Source organism: Stenella coeruleoalba (assembly GCF_951394435.1).
Source record: "Stenella coeruleoalba genome assembly, chromosome: 9".
In the NCBI taxonomy this organism is placed as follows: domain Eukaryota; kingdom Metazoa; phylum Chordata; class Mammalia; order Artiodactyla; family Delphinidae; genus Stenella; species Stenella coeruleoalba.
In genome coordinates, this window is record NC_137155.1 from 9,783,141 (window position 1) to 9,805,681 (window position 22,541).

The 22,541-nt window shown below is 44.3% G+C and overlaps 1 protein-coding gene across 8 annotated transcripts in view; it reads left to right on the plus strand.

The window, feature by feature from the left end:
• Window positions 1-20,766, plus strand: part of COA1 (cytochrome c oxidase assembly factor 1) — an 85,875-nt gene extending 65,109 nt beyond the window's left edge. For 4 of the 8 annotated variants that reach the window (XM_079931829.1, XM_079931830.1, XM_079931831.1 and 1 more), the window contains 5 exons: window positions 9,394-9,446; window positions 11,447-11,546; window positions 13,517-13,665; window positions 18,821-18,897; window positions 19,738-20,588. In XM_079931829.1, coding sequence (XP_079787955.1) covers window positions 11,462-11,546; window positions 13,517-13,665; window positions 18,821-18,897; window positions 19,738-19,837 — 411 coding nt within the window. In that variant the 5' untranslated portion in view covers window positions 9,394-9,446; window positions 11,447-11,461 and the 3' untranslated portion in view covers window positions 19,838-20,588. Of the gene's footprint in view, window positions 1-9,393; window positions 9,447-11,446; window positions 11,547-13,516; window positions 13,666-18,820; window positions 18,898-19,737; window positions 20,589-20,616 lie in introns of those variants that run through there. The other 4 variants (XM_079931833.1, XM_079931826.1, XM_079931828.1 and 1 more) reach the window with 3 other exon arrangements.
• Window positions 20,767-22,541: the final 1,775 nt, after the last annotated feature.

The window sequence follows — 22,541 nt, forward strand, 5'->3', positions numbered from 1 at the left end:
TGTTGCTGTGTTTTCACATCTTTAAGAGAATGGCCTTGAAACGTACTTTGTTCAAACAGATGAGACATCGTGAGATTTAGAAATCCTAGTTTACTACTTAAAGCTTATTCTACAAGACTCTTGTATCATTTCTGAATTCTAACTGCATTGTAGTTTAGAATGCTCAAAATATTTGTGAGGAGGTTTAAGGATAATGATAAATTCTGTGAAATCACTCTGCTACGTGCCGTGTCCTGCAGCCTTGTTATTGTGCTTCATATCGGACATCTGTTCACTTCTTTGCATCTCCACTGCTGCCAGCTAGTCCAGCTGCCATCACCTTTGGTGTGGACTACCACAGAAGACTTTTAACTGGACTTCCTGCTTCCTTCTTGCCCTGTCTAGAGAAACCAAAAAAAAAAAAAACCCAAAACAAAAAACCAAGCCAGAGCGTGTCATCCCCTGATTGAAATCTTCAGCAGTTTCTCATTATACCTGGAATTAAATTCAAACTCAGCACCATACCCTGTAAAGATCTGTGTGGTGAAGACCCTGCCTGCCCTCATTTACCATACTAGCCTGCTTTCTGCTGCTTGAACAGACCAAGCCGCCGGCTGCTTTCGGGCCTTAGCCTGGTTTACTTGCCCTTCCCTGCGTTTTCAGATTCAGTCTCAACTCGGATCTTGGCAGAGAGGCCTTCCCTCACTCCGCAGCTAAAACTGCTCTTTCCCCCTTTCACTTTCTAGCTGCCACATGTGTGTATGTATGTATGTAAGTAGGTGAGTAGGTTAGTTTTGCAAGCAACTGCAAAATCGTCCTCCAGAGTGGATGTACACTCCCACCGGCAGTGGTTGCTCCACATCCAGCATTTAGTGTTGTCAGTGTTTTGGATTTTAGCAGTTCTGATAGGTGCCTAATGGTATCTCATTGTTATTTTAATTTGTAATTTCCAAATAACATTTGACATTGAGTATCTTGTCATATGCTTATGTCATCTTTATGTCTTTGTTGAACTGTTCACACTTTTTGCCCATTTTTAATTAGGTGATTCATTTTCTTATTGTGTTCTTATTGAGTTTTATGAGTTCTTTGTATATTTCGGATAAAAGTCCTTTATCAGATACGTCTTTTGCAAATATTTTCTCCTAGTCTGTGGCTTGTCTTCTCAGTCTCTGAACACTATTTTTTCCAAAGTATTTATCACTAACTAAAACAGTCATATTGTTTGTCTCCTCCCACTACAGTGTAAAATCCATGAACAACTAACTGTCTTGTTCTCTTCTGTATTTCCAGTGCACAACACGGTCCCTGGTATTTTGGATGCAGTTGACAAATATTTGTTGACTGAATGGATAACAACTGTTAACGATTCTAGTTTGTTTTAGTCTTACTGAAAATGGCATTAAGCTGATTTAAGTTCTCCCATCTTATTTAAAACTCTGTCAAAATGTTACCATTTTAGGGCTTCCCTGGTGGTGCAGTGGTTGAGGGTCCGCCTGCCGATTCAGGGGACACGGGTTCGTGCACCAGTCCGGGAAGATCCCACATGCCACGGAGCGGCTGGGCCCGTGAGCCATGGCTGCTGAGCCTGCGCGTCCGGAGCCTGTGCTCCGCAATAGGAGAGGCCGCAGCGGTGAGGGGCCCGCGTGCCGCAAAAAAAAAAAAAAAAAAAAAAAATTTTAATCTTCAAAATTAAGGATAATAGCCACTTGTAGTAGTATGAGATGAATTTCCACAGTGGTTCAGATTAATTGGTTTAAGATACATAATTACTGATCTGCACTTGCTTTACCCTCTCAAGAGTTGTACAGATTTATTCTCCAGGAAGTAGTCACAGGATTGGGTGGTGAGAACAGGAGAAACAAAGCCTTACAAAGCCTTATGGGATGAATGCTGCCTGTTAGACACTGGAAAATCTCACTGTGTTCAAATATGTATACATGCACACACACACACACACACACGCACGTTGAATCTTGCAAGGTTAAAAAAATTATGCAGATTCCCTGTTGTTGATTGCTTTTTGTTGACTGGATTTGTAAAAGATGGAAAATGATATGTTGGTCTCCTACTGTGGTTGTTTCCAATTTTTAAAATATGTTTTCTTTAATTGTTTTTAGCTGTATATTTTAGTGTTATGTTGTTTGCCATTAATTTTTATAACTAGTATATTTTTGTCTATTTTTATCCCAATTAATGCTTTTTGCCTTGAATTCTACTCTTTGAATGTTCCCACTCTGCTTTGTTCTTGTATGAATATGCCAAATCTTCCATTATTAAGACTTTCATTGCTTTTTAAACTTTTGCTCTTAAAAGTGACATATATTTGAAGGAGTTGTTTTTTTAAAAAATCCTTTTAGAAAAGCTATTTATTTATTTATTTTTTTTGGCTGCGTTGGGTATTTGTTGCTGCATGCGGGCCATCTCTAGTTGCAGTGAGCGGGGGCTACCCTTCGTTGCGGTGCGCAGGCTTCTCCTTGCAGTGGCTTCTCTTGTTGCGGAGCACGGGCTCTAGGTGCATGGGCTTCAGTAGTTGTGGCGTGCAGGCTTTAGAGCGCAGGCTCAGTAGTTTTGGCACACGGGCTTAGTTGCTCCGCACCATGTGGGGTCTTCCTAGACCAGGGCTTGAAACCCTGTTCCCTGCATTGGCAGGCGGATTCTTAACCACTGGGCCACCAGGTGAGTCCCTAGAAAAGCTTTTAAAAGATGTTTTGGTTTTCTGTTGCTGCGTAACACACCATCTCAAAACTTAGTGGCTTTAAACTTAGAACCATTTTGTTAAGTCTCATGATGTATGGTTGCAACAGCTGGATGGTTCTTCTGTTCCATGGTCATTCTGCTGGTACTGTAGTCATGTGGTGGCTCACTTAGACTGGAATGTCCATGAAGGATGGCTGGGCTCAACTGGGATCTTGGAACCGTGGGGCATGTGTGTCTGTCTATCTACTATCTATGCTATCATTTAGTCTCAGTCCTCTCCCTTACCAAGTGGCCTCTTCAACTTACTCTTTTTATGTGATCTCTATAGCAGGGCAGGGTAACCACACTTCTTAGATGACAGCTTGGAACTCCCAAGAGTGCTAGTGGAAGGCCAGGCCTCCTTCAAGCTGAGGCATGGAACTGCCACAGCATCAGTTTGGCCTCATTCTGTTGGCTGAAATGAGTCCTAGTGCCAGCCCAGGTTCATGTGAGAGGGTGTAAACACCAGGAGGTGTGGTTCACTGAGGGACAAATTGGGAACCTACCTACCACAATATGAGAGTTTAAATCCTTCAGGTTTTTTTTTTTTTTTTTTTGCGGTACGCGGGCCTCTCACTGTTGTGGCCTCTCCTGTTGCGGAGCACAGGCTCCGGACGCGCAGGCTCAGCGGCCACAGCTCACGGGCCTAGCCGCTCTGCGGCATGTGGGATCTTCCCGGACTGGGGCACGAACCCGTGTCCCCTGCATCGGCAGGCGGACTCTCAACTACTGCGCCACCAGGGAAGCCCTGGATTTATCTTTTGATGAAATGTAGTATATCTTAACTAATGTTTCAGGAAGGCTCTGTAGATTATAATACCTGAGTTCTTTCCAAATTTATAATGCCTTCCTCTGTCTTCACACAGTTTGATTGGTTATAGAGTTGTTTGGGGTTTTTTTTTGGGGGGGGGGTTGGGGAGGGGGCTTGAGGGATCTTAGTTCCCCGACCAGGGATCGAACCCTGGTCCTCTGCAGTGAAAGCACCAACTCCTAACCACTGGACCACCAGGGAATTCCCGGTTACAGTGTTTCTGGATCACATTCTGTGCTTCTCAGGAGTTTATTGTTACTATTCCATTGTCTTTGGGAATTCATTGTCCTTTATGGGTATACCTTTTTAGGGCACTGGATTCTTCTTTTTTTTTTAATTTTTTTTCATGTAAAGTTTTTGCCAGTGAGGGATGGCAAATGGATCTGGAACACGGTGTGTATGCAGTTTTGTCTTTTTTCAACTCTGTCAAGTTTTCTTCTAGTATAGTTTTGTTTTGTCTCTTCTTCCATTTAACAGCTATTACAGTGATCAGGTTTGGTAGATCTTAATTCTATAAAATTGGCATTTGTCATTTTCTCTATTTTTGCTCTTTCATTCCACATTATGGGAAAACGTCTTGAATGTAACTTCCTCATTATGAATTCAGCTTTTCTGCCATGTTAATTCTGCTCTTTTTCTCCAATGCTAATGGCAGGTCTGCTGTTGCATTTTCAGGTTTCCTTGAAATCTCCTTATCTGAGTTTTTCCCATTTCCTTCTTAGCATGATGTCTCTTTATTCCTGTTGTACTTGGTTCTTACAGGCAGTGTCTTTCAGTAACTAATTATGTGTCTAGATCAATGCTCTTTTCCATATTATTTTATTTCTTGGAGTGAATTGTTGCCACTGCCAGTCCTGTGTCTACTTACTGTGGGGTTGTACTGATAAGGATTGTAGTCTTGGAATGGATATAGAAAAAGAACTTCTGGATGGGGTAGGGAGAATGGCTGTCAGGACTCACCCACTCTGGGGCTGGCTGCCTGTTTCCTGATTGCTACAAACCCAGAAACTTTGGGCTAGGGGTGGAGAGAGGCGAAGGGCTGCTGCACCCTCTTCCCATGCACTTCCTGGCAACTGTGCTCTTTCCCTTCAGAGGCGGGGCTGCAGTTGACCACTGGAGTGTGTCTCTGTCTTCATTCACACTGTAATTAGTGGAAATTTCTCCCAGATTTGAGTAAATTGTTATTGTTCAAAGTAGGCTCTACTTTCTGTCTTTTATTGTGTGTGTCTTTGTAGGTGTTTTTTTTTGTTTGTTTTTTACAATTAACTGCCTTTATTTAAACTATATTTTTTAAATTTTATTTTATTTATTTTTTATACAGCAGGTTCTTATTAGTTATCTATTTTATACATATTTGTGTATATATGTCAATCCCAATCTCCCAATTCATCCCACCACCATCCCCTGCCCTCAACATTCTTAACTCAGCTTAACCAAGGGGGAAAGCTGACTCCTGCCAGGGTGCTTGCCTGGGATTATCCTGAATTCAGAATACAGATTATTCCTCTAGAAGCCTTTGGTTATTCTAAGACTCCAGAGCCCAAACTGGTAAGCTGGCACTAATGTTTCTATGCTTAAGTTTTTAAATGCTTACCTTCTTAGTCTTTTAATTTGGGGGAAGGGGCTTCAACAACAGAACTTTATTTTCTCACAGTTCTGGAGACTGGGAGTTGGAGACCAGGGTGTTGGCAGGTTGGTTTCTTCTGAGGCCTCTCTCCTTGGCTTGCAGGTGGTCTCGTTCTTCCCATGGTTTTCTCTGTGCACCTGCATCCCTGGCGTCTCTTCCTCTTCATATGAGGACACTAGTCATAATGGATTAGAGCTCTACCCTACTGGCCTCATTTTAACATAATCACCTTTTTTTTTTTTTCATTGTTACTGAGGTATAATTGACAAATAAAATTGTAAGATATTTAAAGTGTACAACTGTGGTGATTTGATATACATAACATCAACACGGTGAAAGGATTCCCTCTAATGAGTTAGTTAACAAGTCCATCCCTTGACATTTATTTATTTATTTTTGGTGAGAACATTTATGTTCTTTTAGTTTTTAAAAAATCTTTTATCACATTTACTCGCATGCTGTTATACTTTTGGGTTTTGTTATTAGCCTTTTTTGTCTCCCTTATTTCAAATATAATACATTTCATTCTTTTAAAGTTTAGCCCTGTTTTATTTCTTTTGTGCTATTCCTACTTCTTAAATTCTGTTTTTTCCTCTATTGGTCTTTTTGGCTTTATTCCTTCCTTATTCTTTCACTCTAATTTTAATTCTTACTGCCTTAATTTTTTCATGTCTGTTTTCTTAAGCCTGATTCTCTCGCCTCCTCTGCCCTCCCTCCCCGTCATGGTTTCATTTTATAAAGGCTGGAAGGATGTGTAGTCCTTAAGGGCAGTGTCATTCAACAAATAGGGAAGACCTCTCTCTCCTTCTCCTTCTGAGTGGATTTTATGTCTCTTTGTTCTGTCTTGACCCCTGAAATTATGACTTGGGGATACAGTGGCACCTGTGAACTTTTGGAGTGGCTTTTGGACAGCACGTATCACTTGTATGAGAGGCTGATTGTTCTGAAATCTGTGGTCTGTAATGTGTGTTTCGTCACTCAGGGGAAAGACCAGGGCCTCTGGTGTCAGACAGATGCATGTCATAGCTCTGGTGTGGAACAGCTTTGTGACCCTGAGCTGCTCCTAGGTGATTCTGATGTGCACAGAGGTTGAGACTGCACCACGGTACTGCTTCTACTCTTCCCAGGTCAGATCCTGCCTGTGGCTGGAACCCTCAGGGGAGCTTCTGTTCATCGCCCTAGTGATATTCTGTAGACCTCCTTCATCTGGTCGGGGACTTGAGGGGAGGCAGCCAGGAGGGCCCTCCTGCCCTGTGCCAGCTCCCACAACTGTCTAACAGATTGTCCTTTGGCTCTAGAAAGGGATTCAGTACTTTGAAAAAAGTTTGTAGACCATCGGCCTTTGGAGGCTGAAGTCACCCTTCGTATATCAGAGCAGAGCTACTTAGGACTGCTTTCTGGAGAGACCTTGCCTGTACTTTGTTCCGTCTTCCTGTGGCTAACCAGTCCCTTAATTTTCAAAATGGGTCGCGACCCTTTCCGCTTGGTTAACGGTAAAGCAAAAAAATTCTTTCCTTAATTGGCTATGTAATAGACTAATTGAATTTAAGTTTCTAGCAGATTTTCACATCAAGTTTAAATATTTCCAATTCTTATCAAAAGCTTAGTTTTAAAATGTCACATTCTTAGAGGTAGCCTAAAGTCTATCTCTAGTTTTACAGCACCTGTTAGAATTTTTTCTGTGAGATTAGGGCCTGCTGAACACTCTATTCAAAAGCTAGCTGACGGAGCAGGTAAGCTGAAGCTGGTTAAACAGGAGTAGAGACTGAGCCCCCTTTCTCGCCTCCCACCCCAGTCCCTTCACCCCGCTTTGGCAAATGGAGAGCAGGTCGATCACGACTACCTTACCTCTCCACGGAGTCAAGGTAGCCCAGCAGAGCTTCCTACTGAGTCCTCACTGCTTGGGACAGTTGTAAAATTCTGTTTATGTTTTTTTCGTGGACTGTGATTGTGGTTTTCATTATGAAATGTTATAAAAAAAATAGTCATTTGAAAGTTATGAACTTAAAGAGAAAAATCTGGGGATGCTGTTTGTAACGCCAGCCACTTGAGAGGTTCCCGTTCTGAACATGTGTGGGAGAGGTCTTTCTCAGGCTTGGTGTGTTATTAGCGGGGATGCTGTTTGTAACGCCAGCCACTTGAGCGGTTCCCGTTCTGAACATGTGTGGGAGAGAGCTTTCTCAGGCTTGGTGTGTTATTGGCAGGTGTGGTACTCCTCCGTGGATGCTCTGGGCCTTGTAGATGCTGAGGCTGCCTTTCTCCTGAGCAGATAGGAAGCTCAGTGTCAAATCCGTGGCCACCTTGAGGAAATGTCTAGTGCGTGACAGTGTGTAATTTGGGACACTAACTTTACCCCAGCTGTGTTTCTCTTCTTAAAATTATTTTCCATTTGTCTTCATTTCCTCATCCATTTATTTACTTCTCTTCTGACATGCATGTCCTTGTTAGCCCCATCATCCTTTTTGGACGAAGTTGGTGTACAAATTAGCAAATACATAAGAACGGTCCTAAATATTTTAAGAAACCACCCTCTTGATCCAGCCTTACTGCGCTGGTCTGAGTTGTCGCAGAAGTCACCTGGCTGCTCGCGCCGCACCCCTCTCCTCCCACTTGCAGCTCCTCACCTGCAGAGCAGACCCAGCAGCGCACGGTAGAGGGCCTTTCAGTAACTGCCTCTATTTCTAGACCCAGCAGCGCAGGGTAGAGGGCCTTTCTGAGCAGTAACCGCCTCTATTTCTAGACCCATTTCCTGCGGCTCTCGCTTCTGCCCCTCTGTTCTCCCTCTGCTCGTCATTTCTGCAAATCTGAAGCCCTCTTCCTACCCCTTCACCTCCTTCTGCTGAGTCGGTTTCCTCTGTGAAACCTTTGCTGATCCCCTCCAGGCAGGGCCGACCACTTCCTGGGTGCTGCTTCCTCTCTTGGTGTACATGTGGGGGCACACTAACTGGGCTGCTCGCCCGTGGGCGCCTTTGTGCAAATTAGAACAAGGCACTTTATACAGCCTCCAAATGCTGGAAACCCATCTTAATGAGTGTGTGAGTCTAGGCCGCTTACCCTGTGAGTGGTGCCGTGTGTGTGTGTGTGTGTGTGTGTAGGGGTGGGTGTGCCTGACTGCGCGGTTGTGCTCCGTGGCCTTGTCTGTGTTGGAATTTGTGTGAATTGTCTGTATCCCCAGCACCATCTGTCTGACCCAGGGCAGGTCCTCAACAACCATTAGCTGATAAGCCAAAGGAAGAGCAAAGGTGTGAATACCTGCCACGCTTTTGTCTGGAAAAATAGCAGGGAAAGGCACACCTGACAAGGCCTTTTGCACTGAACGTTATAGATATATTGTAATGCCAAGACATTTTTTTTTTTTTCTTCACATCTCAGTGTCTCTGAAATCACAGATATCTTAGTGTGTAATGGTGGGTGAGGGCACAGCCCTGGAGCTGGACTGCCTGCGTCTGAATCCCAGGTCTGCCACTTACACACTTATTTGTGTGAATCTGGGTGTGTTACTTAACCTTTCTGTGTCTCAGTTTACTGGTCTGTAAAATGGGGATGATAACTGTAGTTCGTACTTCATGGGGTTGTTGTGAGAATTCAGTGAACCCTTATATGTGCAGCGCTTAGAATACCACCAGGCACATAGTAGCAAGAGATATGAGCGTTAGCTATTATTAGTATCATAAATGGCTACATATGCACTTAATATACTGTTGTTTCTTTTTAACCCTGAGATGCTGTTTTAGTCCACTGGAGTACAGCTTACATGGATAGCATCTCGTGTCGGTGTCTGTGGACTGGTCCCATGATATGTGCTGTGGTCCCACACCATCTCCCGCCCACACCAGTTTTCTGGTTGCTGCACCAAAACGTGCACGGTACACAGAGAGGAAACCAGCAAGCGTTGTTTTTTCTTCTTCATGTGGCAGAGGAGTCAGAGGGAACAGCCAGGGCCCTGTATAGATAAGGCTCCTTTCAGAACTTCAACGTAACTTCTTGCATGCTCTGAAGCTTAGACCGGTAAGAAATCTTGGCTGTGTAAAACTAGAAACCAGAAAGAATTGGGTTTGAAAAAGTGATTTTATTTATTTATTTTTTGGCTGCACTGCGCGGCTTGTGGGATCTTAGTTCCCCGACCAGGGATTGAACCCAGGCCCCTCAGCAGTGAGAGTGCGGAGTCCTAACCACTGGGCCGCCAGGCAAGTCCCTGAAAAAGTGATTTTAATGTAAAGTTTTTGTCTGATTGCAGGGCAACTTTACTTTGATGATTTTCAAGGAAGCTGGGCTACGAAGTGGCAAAAGGTAATGGCTGTTCTGGGGCCAAGTTCCCCATCGGAAGCCTCTGGGGTGTGCTCAGGTTAGACAGTAGATGAACGTCGCTCCCCAGATAGTTGTGGGTTCGCCTGGTCTTCAGTGCTGACCTGTGGCTGCAAGGCCACGTGAGGGGATGGGGTGGCTCATCGCTGAACCGTGTAGGATGACTTTTCCCTCGTGTCTCATGCTCGCTTTGCAGCTGCTGCCGTGCGGAACTCCTGCTCGCTGCCCCACCCTGTTGAGCTCTCCTTCAGGTTAAGCAAGATCTGACTAATGCATTCTTTAGAGATGCTCTGCTCTTTTTTCTTATGAGACTGAATGGCTCTTCCCAGATCACATCCCTGCAATTGACTTGACCCTCAACTTTGAGAAATACTCTTACCTAGTCTGCAGCACAGCCGAAACTTCCACAGCAGCTGGAGAACATTGATTTGGGGGTTAGGCACCTTTTTCTTAGTTGAACAAAACAGTATATAAGTAAATAATACAGGGATGATCTGAAACTTCACCCTCTTTAATTCGATGTATCTAAACCCTGGATTTGATGATATTTCTGTGTAGAACTGGTCAACTTTAGCCCTGTCAGAGGGTGTGTTTAATGATCAGTTCCCAGAAAGAGTATCCACATGAGGAACTTTCTCCAACAGGCCTTCTTCCCTTCAGGATTCACTCACCTTCAGGTGTCAGAAATGACAGGCGTGTTCTTGCTCTCTGTATTCTGGAAAGTGGAGAAGCAGATGGTGAGAATGTGTTTACCTGGACTCCGATCAGCCGGTGGAGGCATTAGCAGCATCCCTAGTTCTGCACTGCGCACCCCTTTAGGTCACATCCAAGGCTTTGTTTTCTAGAGAAGCACAGACAATCTAAGGTTAAATATGCAAACGGGGACATACATACTTACGGTTTATCTTTTCCTTTATGTAAACCTGGAGTTTCCATCTCTGCCCCAAATCTTTTTTTTTAATTTTTTTGAGAAATGTCAGCACAGAGGGCAGAGGAATTACCTTATAGGGGGAGGATGCCCCGATGCAGCCTGTGTGGTCAGAGCCAACTGGAAACCCACAGAGAACCTGACTCACAGGCGTATTCTGTTAGGTCTTTTCTTTTTTTAATTGGCTGTCAACATTTAGAATTCAGGCAGTTTTCCATAAAAGGCCTCTTGAAAAATCGGAAGATCCCTCCAGGCTTGGCCCGCGTAGTGCAGTTAGCTGGAGCCGGGTTGAAGCTGCCTGTCGGCACTTCTCAGGGGCTGCTCGTTTATGTGATTTGTCTTGGCCGTGCGCGCCTTTGAACTGTGTCCTCCTCTGCTTTATGGCCAGGTATCAGACACTTTCCAGAAAGGCCTGGGTGTGAGCGGTGGTTAAAAGGCCACCAGGAAGGAGAATAATTGGTGCCCTCGAGACCCACGTGCTGCTTCTAGTCCCACTTGGCCTTCAGGGGATGGGAGTTCAGGCCGGCTGGGCTAGGTGCCCTGAATTTGCTGAGCTGTCTCCTTCCTGTCCATCTCTTCATTAAGCCTGAAAGTCAGGACCACCGTGTCCTCATCCGGGGCGGGGGGGACGTTTTTCAGAATATGAAAGAAAGCAGCCAGAGACCACCCTGGCCCATTCGGAGGCTTACAAGCCCAGCTATTGCAACAAAAGGATAAGCTTCCTGTTTACCAGACGGCGTGAGACAAAGTGGTTGTACTTCCTGGCTGTGCGGGACTTGGCACACAGGCTGTGTTCTGTCCCTCAGGACAGCAGGGCTGAATGCCGGCTCTGTGCTCAGCCCTTGCCCCCGTGGCCTGGGTCCTGGATGCGGGCCACCCTTGGGAGGGCACTTTGGCCTGGGCTCCAGAACCGGCCCTGGCCTTCTGAAAGGGAAGGCGGCCTCGCCTCCTTGCTGGCTTCCTCCTTAGCTTTCCTTTCCCTGTGGGGTCCAATCCAGGCAGCGGCGCTTGGCATGAACCTGAATCTAACCATAAATTCACATCTTTTGTTTTTCAGTCTGTAGGAAGCAGGATGTCAGTGCCTCTGGGGAAACAGCTCTTTTTTACTGGCGTGGCGGCTAGCGGGGGCTGCGCCCTTTTGTACTACCTGATACAGAGTAAGTATCCGATGAAGCGCCCGAGGCAGGGCCGCCTCCTAGTTGTCTCTCCCCGTTCCTCCATCAAAGGAAATACTTCAGATGCTTTCAGCAGGTTAGAGAAAGGAGGAAAGGACTATTTTTAGAAGCCAGTAAGCCATTCCATTGGCTATAGCTTCCTTCTTATCCTGTAATCCCAGTTTTCCCAGGAGCCACAAGAACAAATCAAAGGAATAGGACCCATTTGCATAAGAAGCCTCAGAAAAGCAAGATGGGCTTTCACTCCAGTGCACACTCAGTAGATCCATCAAGATTTCTGAGATCAGAGAAAGAACAGAGGGAGGGGGACACCAGATGGTTCACAGGTGTGGAGAACTGGCTCTTTCTCAAGTGTCCTCGGCCTGTTTGCCTTGCGATTCTCTGCTGTTGATTTACTGGAGGACGGGACCTTGCGCAGCGGACTCTGGGAAGAGCAGAAAATAAAAGCAGTGTCCAGGCTGGCAAAATCCTGGCAGATGCAGCTTCCAGCCCTCTGCACCCACATTTGAATTTGTAAAGACAGGCCGCGATTATTGTGAGCGGCCTTCTTGTGAGCAGCCGAGGCATTGAAGGGCATTTCCACGCTGCTGGTTGCGAAGCAGCAGCAGTAGTTTTCTCCAGACTGACTTTCTTTGAAGATCTTTTATGCCCGCCCAGCTTGGCTTCTCACCCTGACTCCGCAGCCTGTTACTTCCTGCCATGATGTGAGGATCACCCGCGGCCCCAGCCCCTCCGCCCCGCTCTTCCCCACCTTCCTTCAGGGCGGGCCCAGAGGCCTGTGAGTCTGGTGGCGGCCGGAGAGGAGCATTCCCAGGGATAATTCAGACCAGAACAACTCAGCAGCCCCTCCCCTCTGCCAGAGGGACGGAGGCAGGGCCTGACGGGAATGAGTACACTTTCGGGTCAGGGGCCTGGCAGCCCTTCCCCTTTAGGAGGCTGGGGTCGGCTGACAGCTATAGTCCAGTGGGCTCTGCAGCCAACTCCGGCTCTAGACTAGCTGTGTGGCCTTATGCGGGGCGGGGGGGGGGGGGTCTGGCTTCTTCCTGGGCCTCAGTTATCCATGTGACGAGGGGTAATATTAGTGCCTGTATGCGAGGCTGTTGTAAACATTAATCTCACAACTTGTGGGATGCTGAGAAATCGCTCAGTGAAGATGAACTGTCTGGACCCAGCCTCTGCTTCTCCTCAGGGCTGGTACCCCGTTCATGCCTGCAGCATCCCCTCTCCTGGGAAGCGGCACTGGAGGGGCATTCTCCTTGGCCTCTGCAGGCTCAAGCCGCCTTTCCAGTCCATTACTGTGGCTGGGCCTAAGAGGGAAGTCTGTCTTGTTGCCAAACACAAAACCTTACTTGGGAAGCTCACTGTCCTTCGCTCTCTCCTTGGGGCGGCTTGTCCCACCTTGCATTTTCAGGGAGGTGCTTCCTGGAGTTCCTAGTAGCCTTTGGGCCAAGGATACCTGAGGCTGAGAGCAGTTTGTAAGCTTTATCTGCATGAAATGTTGGCATACATCTATAACCTTGACAAGTTAGCGTTTAGTGGTAGGTTCTGGCCCCAGCTCTGCCTCGGATTAGCTGTACCACTTTGAGCAAGTCATGGAACCAGAGGACTTAGAACTGAAAGAAAAGTTGGAGACGATCTGATCAGACCCCTTAGATGAAGAGAGGCAACGAATGAGGTGAGGAAATAAGAGGTGAAGAAATTGAGGCACAGAAGGGTCCAGTACCTTGCTCAAGGTCATCTGCCACATCGCTGCAGGTGCCGACTTCCTATGTTTTGGTGTCTCTAAAATGGACAGTTCAGGGTAGATGGTCCCTAATGATAATTCCACCCATAAATTTCACGTTTCTGTTTCCATGTTGTACATGAATTACATCATCTCACTTTCTAGGGGGAGTATACCTGACCAAGTTCAATTAAAAAAAAAAAAAGTAACCTTTTTCTTTCCCACTTAGAAACTTTTTCCAGGGCTTCCTACTACCAGTTGGCGTTGGAGCATCTGCACAGCCACCCTGAGGCCCTGGAAGCTCTGGGCACTCCTCTCAACGTTCACTATCTCCGACTCACCGACAAGTACAACTTTGTGGACATTGCTGATGCAAAGGTAACGTGCTCCCCCTGCGAACTGCAGGCCGGGTGCCTCCTGAGCTGAGGAGGGGCTGCCATCCTCCGGAAGGAGCCTCGGAGGAAGCTGGAGAAAGATGTGGGATGGGGAAATCTGCTACGTACAACTGCCGCTAGGTGGTACCCAGCACCGTTTAAAAAAGCCTTATGGATTAATTTATTTTCATATAGATTTTTTCCTTTCTGGGGAATTGATGTGGCACGGAAAGCCCTGTTTGTGCTCAGGTCGCCATCTTGAACGGGAGGTTGTAGAGAAATGATCATTGGCGGTTTGCCAGTATTTCAGCTTTGAACTTGAAATACACCTAAACTCTAGTTTTAAAGCTTATTTACATTGCTTCCATGGAATGCCAGTCCATTTTTTCAGCTGTATCTTATCTTCTTTTATAGTTCAACTGATAAAACTCAACTGAATATAAGAAGGGTTTTTTTCTTCTGTTTAATATGTTTTGAGTTGGAGGAATGATTCTCAGTTGTGTGGGGAATACAGAGATGCAGAAGGCTTTCAGGGAGTTTATAGTTTAAAATTCCAGCATAAGACAGGGTGAAGCAAATGCCTTAGTAGAGGCCTAGGAGGGAGAGAGGTTAGTGGCCTGGGAGGTTGTTGTGATGACAGGGAAGGCCACGCCGAGCAGCTTGTACACGAAGGCACATCGCTGTGCTCCCTGCCAGTGTGTCCTCAGCAGAGGTGCAGCTGCCCAGGGAGGGTGTGGGCAGGGAGAACGGGCTGAGGCAACCAGAGGGCTGTGACATCGTCTTGTGAGGTGTGTGCACTTAATTGTGACAAGCAGAAGCCCTGAAATATTTGGAGGACAAGAGTGAGCTGATCTGACCTAGTTTATTTTTTGTTGTTGTTTTTATTATTATTTTTTTTTGCGGTACGCGGGCCTCTCACTGTTGCGGCCTCTCCCGTGGCGGAGCACAGGCTCCGGACGCGCAGGCTCAGCAGCCATGGCTCATGGGCCCAGCCGCTCCACGGCATGTGGGATCTTCCCAGACCAGGGCACGAACCCGTGTCCCCTGCATCGGCAGGCGGACTCTCAACCACTGCGCCACCAGGGAAGCCCAGTTTTTATTATTTTTAATGGAAATAGTTTTATTAGAGATATTTTCCCCCTAACTACAAAAGCAGTTCGTGCTCAAGTATTCTGATAAGGATAATTGATGATTTTTAAAAAAAATTTAATTGATATATAATGATTCAGTTGTTTGTTCCTGCAGATTATATTACATTATAGGTTATTACAAGATATTGAATATAGTTCCTTGTGCTATACAGTAAATCCTTGTTGCTTGTCTATTTTATATATAGTAGTATGTATCTGTTAATCCCATCCTCCTAATTTACCCCTTCCCCTTTGGTAACCATAAATTTGTTTTCTATGTCTGTGAGTAAATAAATTCATTTTTATTATTTTTTAGATTCCTCATATAAGTGATATTGTATAGTGTTTGTCTTTCTCTGTATGACTTATTTCACTAAGCATAATATTCTCTAGGTCCATCCATGTTGCTGCAAATGGAAATATTTCATTCTTTTTCATAGCTGAGTAATAGTCCATTGTGTGTGTTGTGTGTGTGTGTATACATACATACATCTTCTTAAGCCAGTTGTCTACTGATGGGCCCTTGAGTTGTTTCCATGTCTTGGCTATTATAAATAGTGCTGCTATGAATATTGGGCTGCATGTATCTGTTTGAATTACAGTTTTTGTTTTTTCCATATATATTACCCAGGAGTGGTATTGCTGGATCATATGGTAGCTCTATTTTTAGTTTTTTAAGGAACCTCCACACTGTTCTCCATAGTGGCTGCACCAATTTACATTCCCACCAACAGTGTAGAAGAGTTCGTTTTTCTCCATACCCTTTCTAGCATTTATTTGTAGATTTTTTGATGATAGCATTCTGACTGGTGTGATACCTCATTGTGGTTTTGATTTGTATTTCTCTAATAATTAGCAATTTTGAGCATCTTTTCATATGCTTGTTGGCCACCTGTAGGTCTTTGGAAAAATGTCTATATAGGTCTTCTGCTCATTTTTTGATTGGGTTGTTCGTTTTTTTGCTATTGAGTTGTATGAGCTGTTTGTATATTTTGGGTATTAACCCCTCGTCGGTTGCATCGTTTGCAAATATTTTCTCCCATTCCGTAGGTTATCCTTTTGTTTTGTTGATGGTTTCCTTTGCTGTGTACAGGCTTTTAAGTTTGATTAGGTCCCATTTGTTTATTTTTGCTTTTATTTCTTTTGCCTTGGGAGACTGATCTAAGAAAATATTGCTACAATTTATGTCAAGGAATGTTTTGCCTATGTTCTCCTCTAGGTACTTTATGGTATCATGTCTTATATTTAGGTCTTTAAATCATTTTGATTTTATTTTTGTATATAGTGTGAGGGAATGCTCTAATATCATTTATTTATATGTAGCTGTCCAGCTTTCCCAGCACCACTTGTTGAAGAGACTGTCTTTTCTCTGTAGTATATTCTTGCCTCCTTTGTTGTAGATTAATTGACCATAGGTGTGTGAGTTTATTTCTGGGCTCTCTATTCTGTTACACTGATTTACCTTTTTCTTTTGGTGCCAATACCATGGTGTTTTGAGGCTTTGTAGTATGGCCTGAAGTCTGGAAGTGTTACGCCTCCAGCTTTGTTCATTTTTCTCAGGGTTGCCTTGGCAATTCTGGGTCTTTTGTGGTTCCATATAAATGTTAGGATGATTCCAGTTTTGTGAAAAATGTCATGGGTAATTTGATAGGGGTTGCACGAAACCTGTAGATTGCTTGGGGTAGTGTGGTCATTTTAACAATATTTTTCCAATCCAAGAGTGCGGGATATTTTTCCATTTCTTTGACTCCTCTTCAGTTTCCTTTATCAGTATTTTATAGTTGTCAGCATATAGATGTTTCACCCCCTTGGTTAAGTTTATTCCTAGAGTATTTTATGTTTTTTGAAGCGATTTTAAATGGGACTGTTTTACTTTCTCTTTCTGATATTTCATTAATAGTGTAAAGAAATGCAACAGATGTCTACAAATTAACCTTGTATCCTGCTACCTTGCTGAATTCATTTATTACTCCTAATAGTTTTTGTGTGGTGGTTTTAGGTTCTCTATGTAGAGTATCAGGTCATCTGCAAATAGTGACAGTTTTACCTCTTTCCGTCCAGTCTACATACTTTTTCTTTTGTGTGTGTGTGTCTGATTGCTGTGGCGAAGACTTGCGGTAACACTATGTTGAATAGAAGTGGTGAGTGAGCAGCCTTGTCTTGTTCCTGAATTCAGCAGGAAGGCTTTCAGCTTTTTACTGTTGAGTATTATGCTGGCTGTGGGTTTGTCATAAGTGGTCTTCATTATGTTGAGATATGTTCCCTCTATACCTACTTTGGTGAAAGGTTTTATCATGAATGGTTGTTGAATTTTTATCAGCTGCTTTTTCTGCATCTATTGTGGTGATCATGTGTTTTTTGTTAATGTGGTGTATCACATTTGATTGATTTGTGTACGTTCAACCATCCTTGTGACCCTGGAATGAATCCAGCTTGATCATGGTGTATGATCCTTTTTATGTATTGTTGGATTTAGTTTGCTAATATTTTGTTGAGGTTTTTTTTGCATCTACATTCATCAGAGATATTGGCTTGTAATTATCTTTTTTTGGTAGTGTCTTTATTTGGTTTTAGGTGCTGGTGACCTCATAGAATGAATTTGGAGGTGTTCCCTCCTCTTCAGTTTTTTTTAGAATACTTTGTATGTTTGGTAGAATTCCCCAGTGAAGCCATCTGGTCCTGGACTTCGTTTGCAGGGGATTTTTGCAGTGATCAGTCTGTTCAAATTATGTTTCTTCTTGATTCGGTCTTGGCAGGCTGTATGCTTCTAGAAACTCGTCCGTTTCTTCTGTGTTGTCCAGTTTGTTGGCATGTAACTGTTCATAGTATTCCCTTAGGATTCTGTATCTCTGTGATAACTGTTGTTATCCCTCCTCTTTCATTTCTTATTTTATCTGGGTCCTCTCTATTTCTTGGTGAGCCTGGCTAGAGGTTTGTTGATTTTGTTTGTTTTTTTGACCTATTTATTTCCTCTCTGGTCTTTATTATTTCCTTCCTTCTGCTGACTTTGTTCTTTTTCTGACTCCTTTAGACGGTAGGTTAGATTGAGATTTTTACTTCTTGAGGAGGGTGTGTTTTGCTGTCAGCTCTCCTCTTAGAACTGCTTTATGGTCCAGGTCAGAGTATGGACCAATCTGCTAGAAAGAGTTCCCCCTTTTATTAAACAGTGGACTTTTTTTGTTTTTCTATTTTATTATGAAAGTTTCAAACATGCAGAAAATATCAAAGCATTTATGCTGTGGCACCCATATATCTGCCACCTGGATTCTGTAACTAATACTTTGCTCAGTGTGCTTTCATCCCATACCTGTTTGTCTAGCTCCACCTTATTCTTGAAACCTATCTATCTTATTATTTTCAAATATCCATGCATTTCACCTTTAAATACATAAGCCATATATATCATTAACTAGAGCTTAATATATATTTTTTGAGGTAAAATTTACGTTCTGTGAAAGGTGCACATCTAACTAACTGTCCTGATGAATTTTAACAAATGCATCCACCTGTGCAACTCAAGCCGCTACCTACATGTAGACTGCTCCCTCACCTGAGAGCTGCCTCATGCTTTTCCCAGTGGTCCTCTCACATCCCCACAGCTCCAGCACAGGCACTTTCTGACATTTTTTTCCCAACCTAGTTTGGTCTAAGACATGGAATCACGCATTATATACTCTTGGGTAAGGCTCTTTCACTCTACGTGTTTTTGACCTTTATCCATGTTGTTGCATATATCGGTAGTTCTTTTTTAACCGTGGATTTAAAAAATAATCATTGCAAGTACTCAGAACATTGAGTTTGGCACATAAGGTCTCCTTGCCAGATAGGAGCACTGCCATTGACCTCACCAGGCCATCCAGAGAGGGGCAGGGCATTTGAAGGGAGCCAGATGGAAAATAAGGTGAATTCTCCAGCTAGGCTCAAGTTTGAAAACAACCAGGTTCTGTGGATAATCACTGGATTTCATAGGTTATCTCTTGAGAGGACAGCACTATATATACACTTACCTCTCTCATTTTATACCCCCAGTTGAAGATTCCTGTCTCTGGACCCAAGTCAGAGGGCTATGTCTATGTCACCTCATCCAGAGATGCCCCCTTTAAGAGGTATGATGGGAAAGTGGGTGGGAATCAGGCAGCAGGAGGAGAACCTTCTGATGGAAACGATTTCCGTTTTCGATTTTAGTTACATGATTGTGGCAGTAAGAATTAGTTTTTCAAAGCTTGAGAAGTTTCACAGCTCGGACAGCATGCCGCTACTTGGGCTCTGAAGCTCAGTCCAGACATTTTATCCAGTGCACGCTAGTGAATTTGAAGAACTTGACAGTTGTAGTGGTCTAGGTCTGCCGTAACTTGCTGCTATGTCGCAGCTTCCAACACCGCTGCCTCCGTCATTACAAATGAATAAAGGCATGGGGTCCTGTTCCAGAATTATTCGTCACATTCTTTAAATAAGCTCTCTACCCCATTAATTGGCTTTTCTTGTCTGGTTGCCAGTAGCTACACTCACTCACTTCCCCCACGGGAAGCCTCTCTCAGAGATGTTTGCTGTTTAGCCAGGATGTGTTTTAATTCTCAAGGACAAAAGGAGCAGGCAGCCCCTGCCTGGCTCCCCTGGACTCGCTGCCCCCTGAGCCTGGGATTAGTGGAGGAGCTGGCCGGCTTCCAGCCCGGAGCTGGAGGTCGAGGGGATTAGGAAACGGGGAGGAGCAGGCTGCTCCTCTTCCCTGGTGCCAGCCATTCATTGGTAAAGCTTGCCTTGACGGTGTTGCTGGTTAAATAATGTGAGCCTGGAACAGAAGGTTAAAACGTTAACATACTGCTAACATAAAATAGTGTTTAAAAAACTTAAGACATTCCTAACAACTGCTTTTTTCCTTTTAAACCATGTCTGTCTTTTGCCTCAGTGTTTCGTTGATTAGAGACTATACTTTTGGTTTCTCTCAGGTGGAACCTTCAGGAGGTCTTCTTAGAGCTCAAGGATGGCCAGCAGATTGCCCTGTTCAAGCCCAGTGGGGAGAACAGCAATGAGCTGAAAAAGGAGTGAAGGTGATCAGCCCGTCCTAGCCCCGCCTCCCTCCTCACCATGTGCGCCCCTGTGGCTGCAGGCCAGCCCCCAGGTCGGGCTGGCTGCACGTGTGGGCATACAGTGATCTCAGGATCATTCTAATTTGACCAGTGACCCCTGCTGAAGTTTTTAATTTCATCAGAAAGCTACTATAATTTATAAGAATTAATTTGAAAGTTCTCTATATAGAAGCAAAGCACAGAATAAAAGGAATCAGTATTAATAATGTTGATTTCTCATCTCTTTTTCTCTTCTCTCCCCTACCCCACTTTTCAGCCCTATCAATGAGAAGGTTTTAGGTTTTATTAGTCTTGCAAGGGGACAAAGACCTTCCTTCCCGCTGAGCGCCAGAGCCTACAAAATCCAGAAACCTGCCAGCTTTGCTTTGCAAAGGCCAGTCTAACCCCCTCAGTATTACTAGGCTTAATGCAGGTGTCGTAAAGGACATTCATGAGCTCCTTTACTGTATTCTTAATAGTCATTGGAGGGGAGCCTCTCGGAAAAGATTAAGCTTAAATATGCCAGTACAGGACTTTCATCGTTAGAAGTTATTTCTGTTCTGTAATTTCTTTCTTTAAAAAATATGCTCTTTGAATAGATCATGAAGTGAAAAAGTTCTTTCCCTGAGAGCTTTTGTTGATAAATATTACGATCTGTACAGTCTTTTTTGTGCTGCTTTATTCTTTAACCATTACGTACCGTTCTGTTGTGTACCTGTCACTTTATATAGTGCCTCATACCTGACTGTTCTATAACAGCTTTTACTTACTTTCAGTGTTTGCTGGATTTTTTCTTGCTGTGGCCAAGCCACAGAAAACCAGGGCCTGAGTGGACCATCTGTTCTGAAGTAAAAGCAAGTAAGTAAGTTTCTGTGTACGATTTGTATGAAGAGGCTTTCCTAACCCAGCTGACAGGAAACAGTATGTAGTGAAAAGATCCTTGATTTCTGTTTCAAAGTCACCATCTTGGGTACTATTTCCAGTTAAGCATATTTCCATGGACTTCTTAATGCCTTTATGGTTGATTGTGAACAGGCCGGAACCCGGTCCTTGCAATAGACATTGTCCTTTCTTTCCTTGAAGTCATGCCGTATACCTGTAGCCCACTACTTCCTGTGTGTCCAGTGATCACTGTGATCCAGCCATGGACTCCCAGTAATGACCTGGAAGACATCTTGGAGGATGCACGTCATCATCAGAGGCAAAGGAGAGAGACTTTTCACTGTTTGAGCAAGTGTTCCCAGCACACCCCATGAGTCAGCCCAGTGGTGACTGGAGAAAGGGCTCACTAGAATTGTAAGAATTATAGATTTATGAAGACTGCAGAAGAGCGATCACAGCCAACAAGTGGCGGTAGGACTCCCACGCGCCTTTACTAAGATGCTGTATGGTCTCTGCTCACAAGCGGCTTATGTAATACTGGGCTAGAAGAGTTCCAAGCAGCGGTGCTAAAACGAGGTAGAAGAGAGACCGATTAGGAGGAATCCAGGAGGCCAATCAGGTCACTCCTCCCTCTTGGTGGACTGGTGACCTCATGGGCTTATTTCAGACGTGATGGAGACTGCCTTGCAAATAGAAAAACCATGAAAACAGGCCTCAGCAGGGGAGGTGTGAGCTATGCTCCAGAAAGAAGATCTGCCATTTGGCCAGTGTATAGGTTAGCTGAAGATACAGTAAAAGCAAGCCCTGGACAGGTGAGGTGACCAGAGCATGAATGCCAGCATCAGCATCTTGCATTGAGCTTGTAGCCCTCAGGTTCTGGAGTAAGTATATGATTCTACTGTTAATGACGGTTTAAGAGACTGTGCAGAATTATACTACTACTCCCAGTTTTGGTGAAGTTGCATTCAGCAAAGATGAAGCTAAACTGAATGACACCCACGTGAAGCAGCCAGCACTGCACCGATGGTGGCCTCTGGCACAGCGGGAAGGCCAGGGCAATGCTCTGTCGACAGCAGCTCCACAGGGCTTTCTGAAGGCTGCTTGACTCTGTTTTCAGTTTGTCCGTATGAAAACTATGAATAAATACTTACCAATCGCTGGTCTTACAGGCGAGGCAGCGTTTATACTGCTTGTTGGGAGGCTTGGGCAAAAGATGCTGTATCCACAGGAGGCCCCATGAAGGGGTTGGGGGGCGTTCAAGGAGGAGGTGAGAGGGTGATGATGGGAAAAGCCTCCAGCCTCCACCCACGGGAAGAGCCTCTCCTCCTCGGTAACCTGTCCACCATCCAGGCTTGTCTTTCCGCCGACTCCAGCAGTTGCTCAGTTCAAAGTGCTGTCAGGAACGTGTACAGAAAAGTTGACATTTTACGATCCAGGGTTCAAAAGTGGGAGTTGAAAATATTAGAAACATGCCTCTGTATCATAGATCACATTTCATTTAATAATGAAAGGCATTTAATATACCATTAGAAGAAGTAATGGAGAGCAGACAATACTTAAAATAGCAAAAAGCAAACCAAAACAAAAACTACTTAGGAAAAAGTGAGCAAGAAATCTGCAAAACTTATATGAGCGGTCTAAAACACACTACTGAAAGGTACAAATGTAGAACTGGACAAAGGGAAAGACACACCATGTTCTTGGATGGCAAGATTCTTCATCATAAAGATGTCAGTTCTCCCTGAGTTAAATTTAATGTGATTTTTAAAAGACAAGCTAATTAATTGTAAATTCCTTTGGAA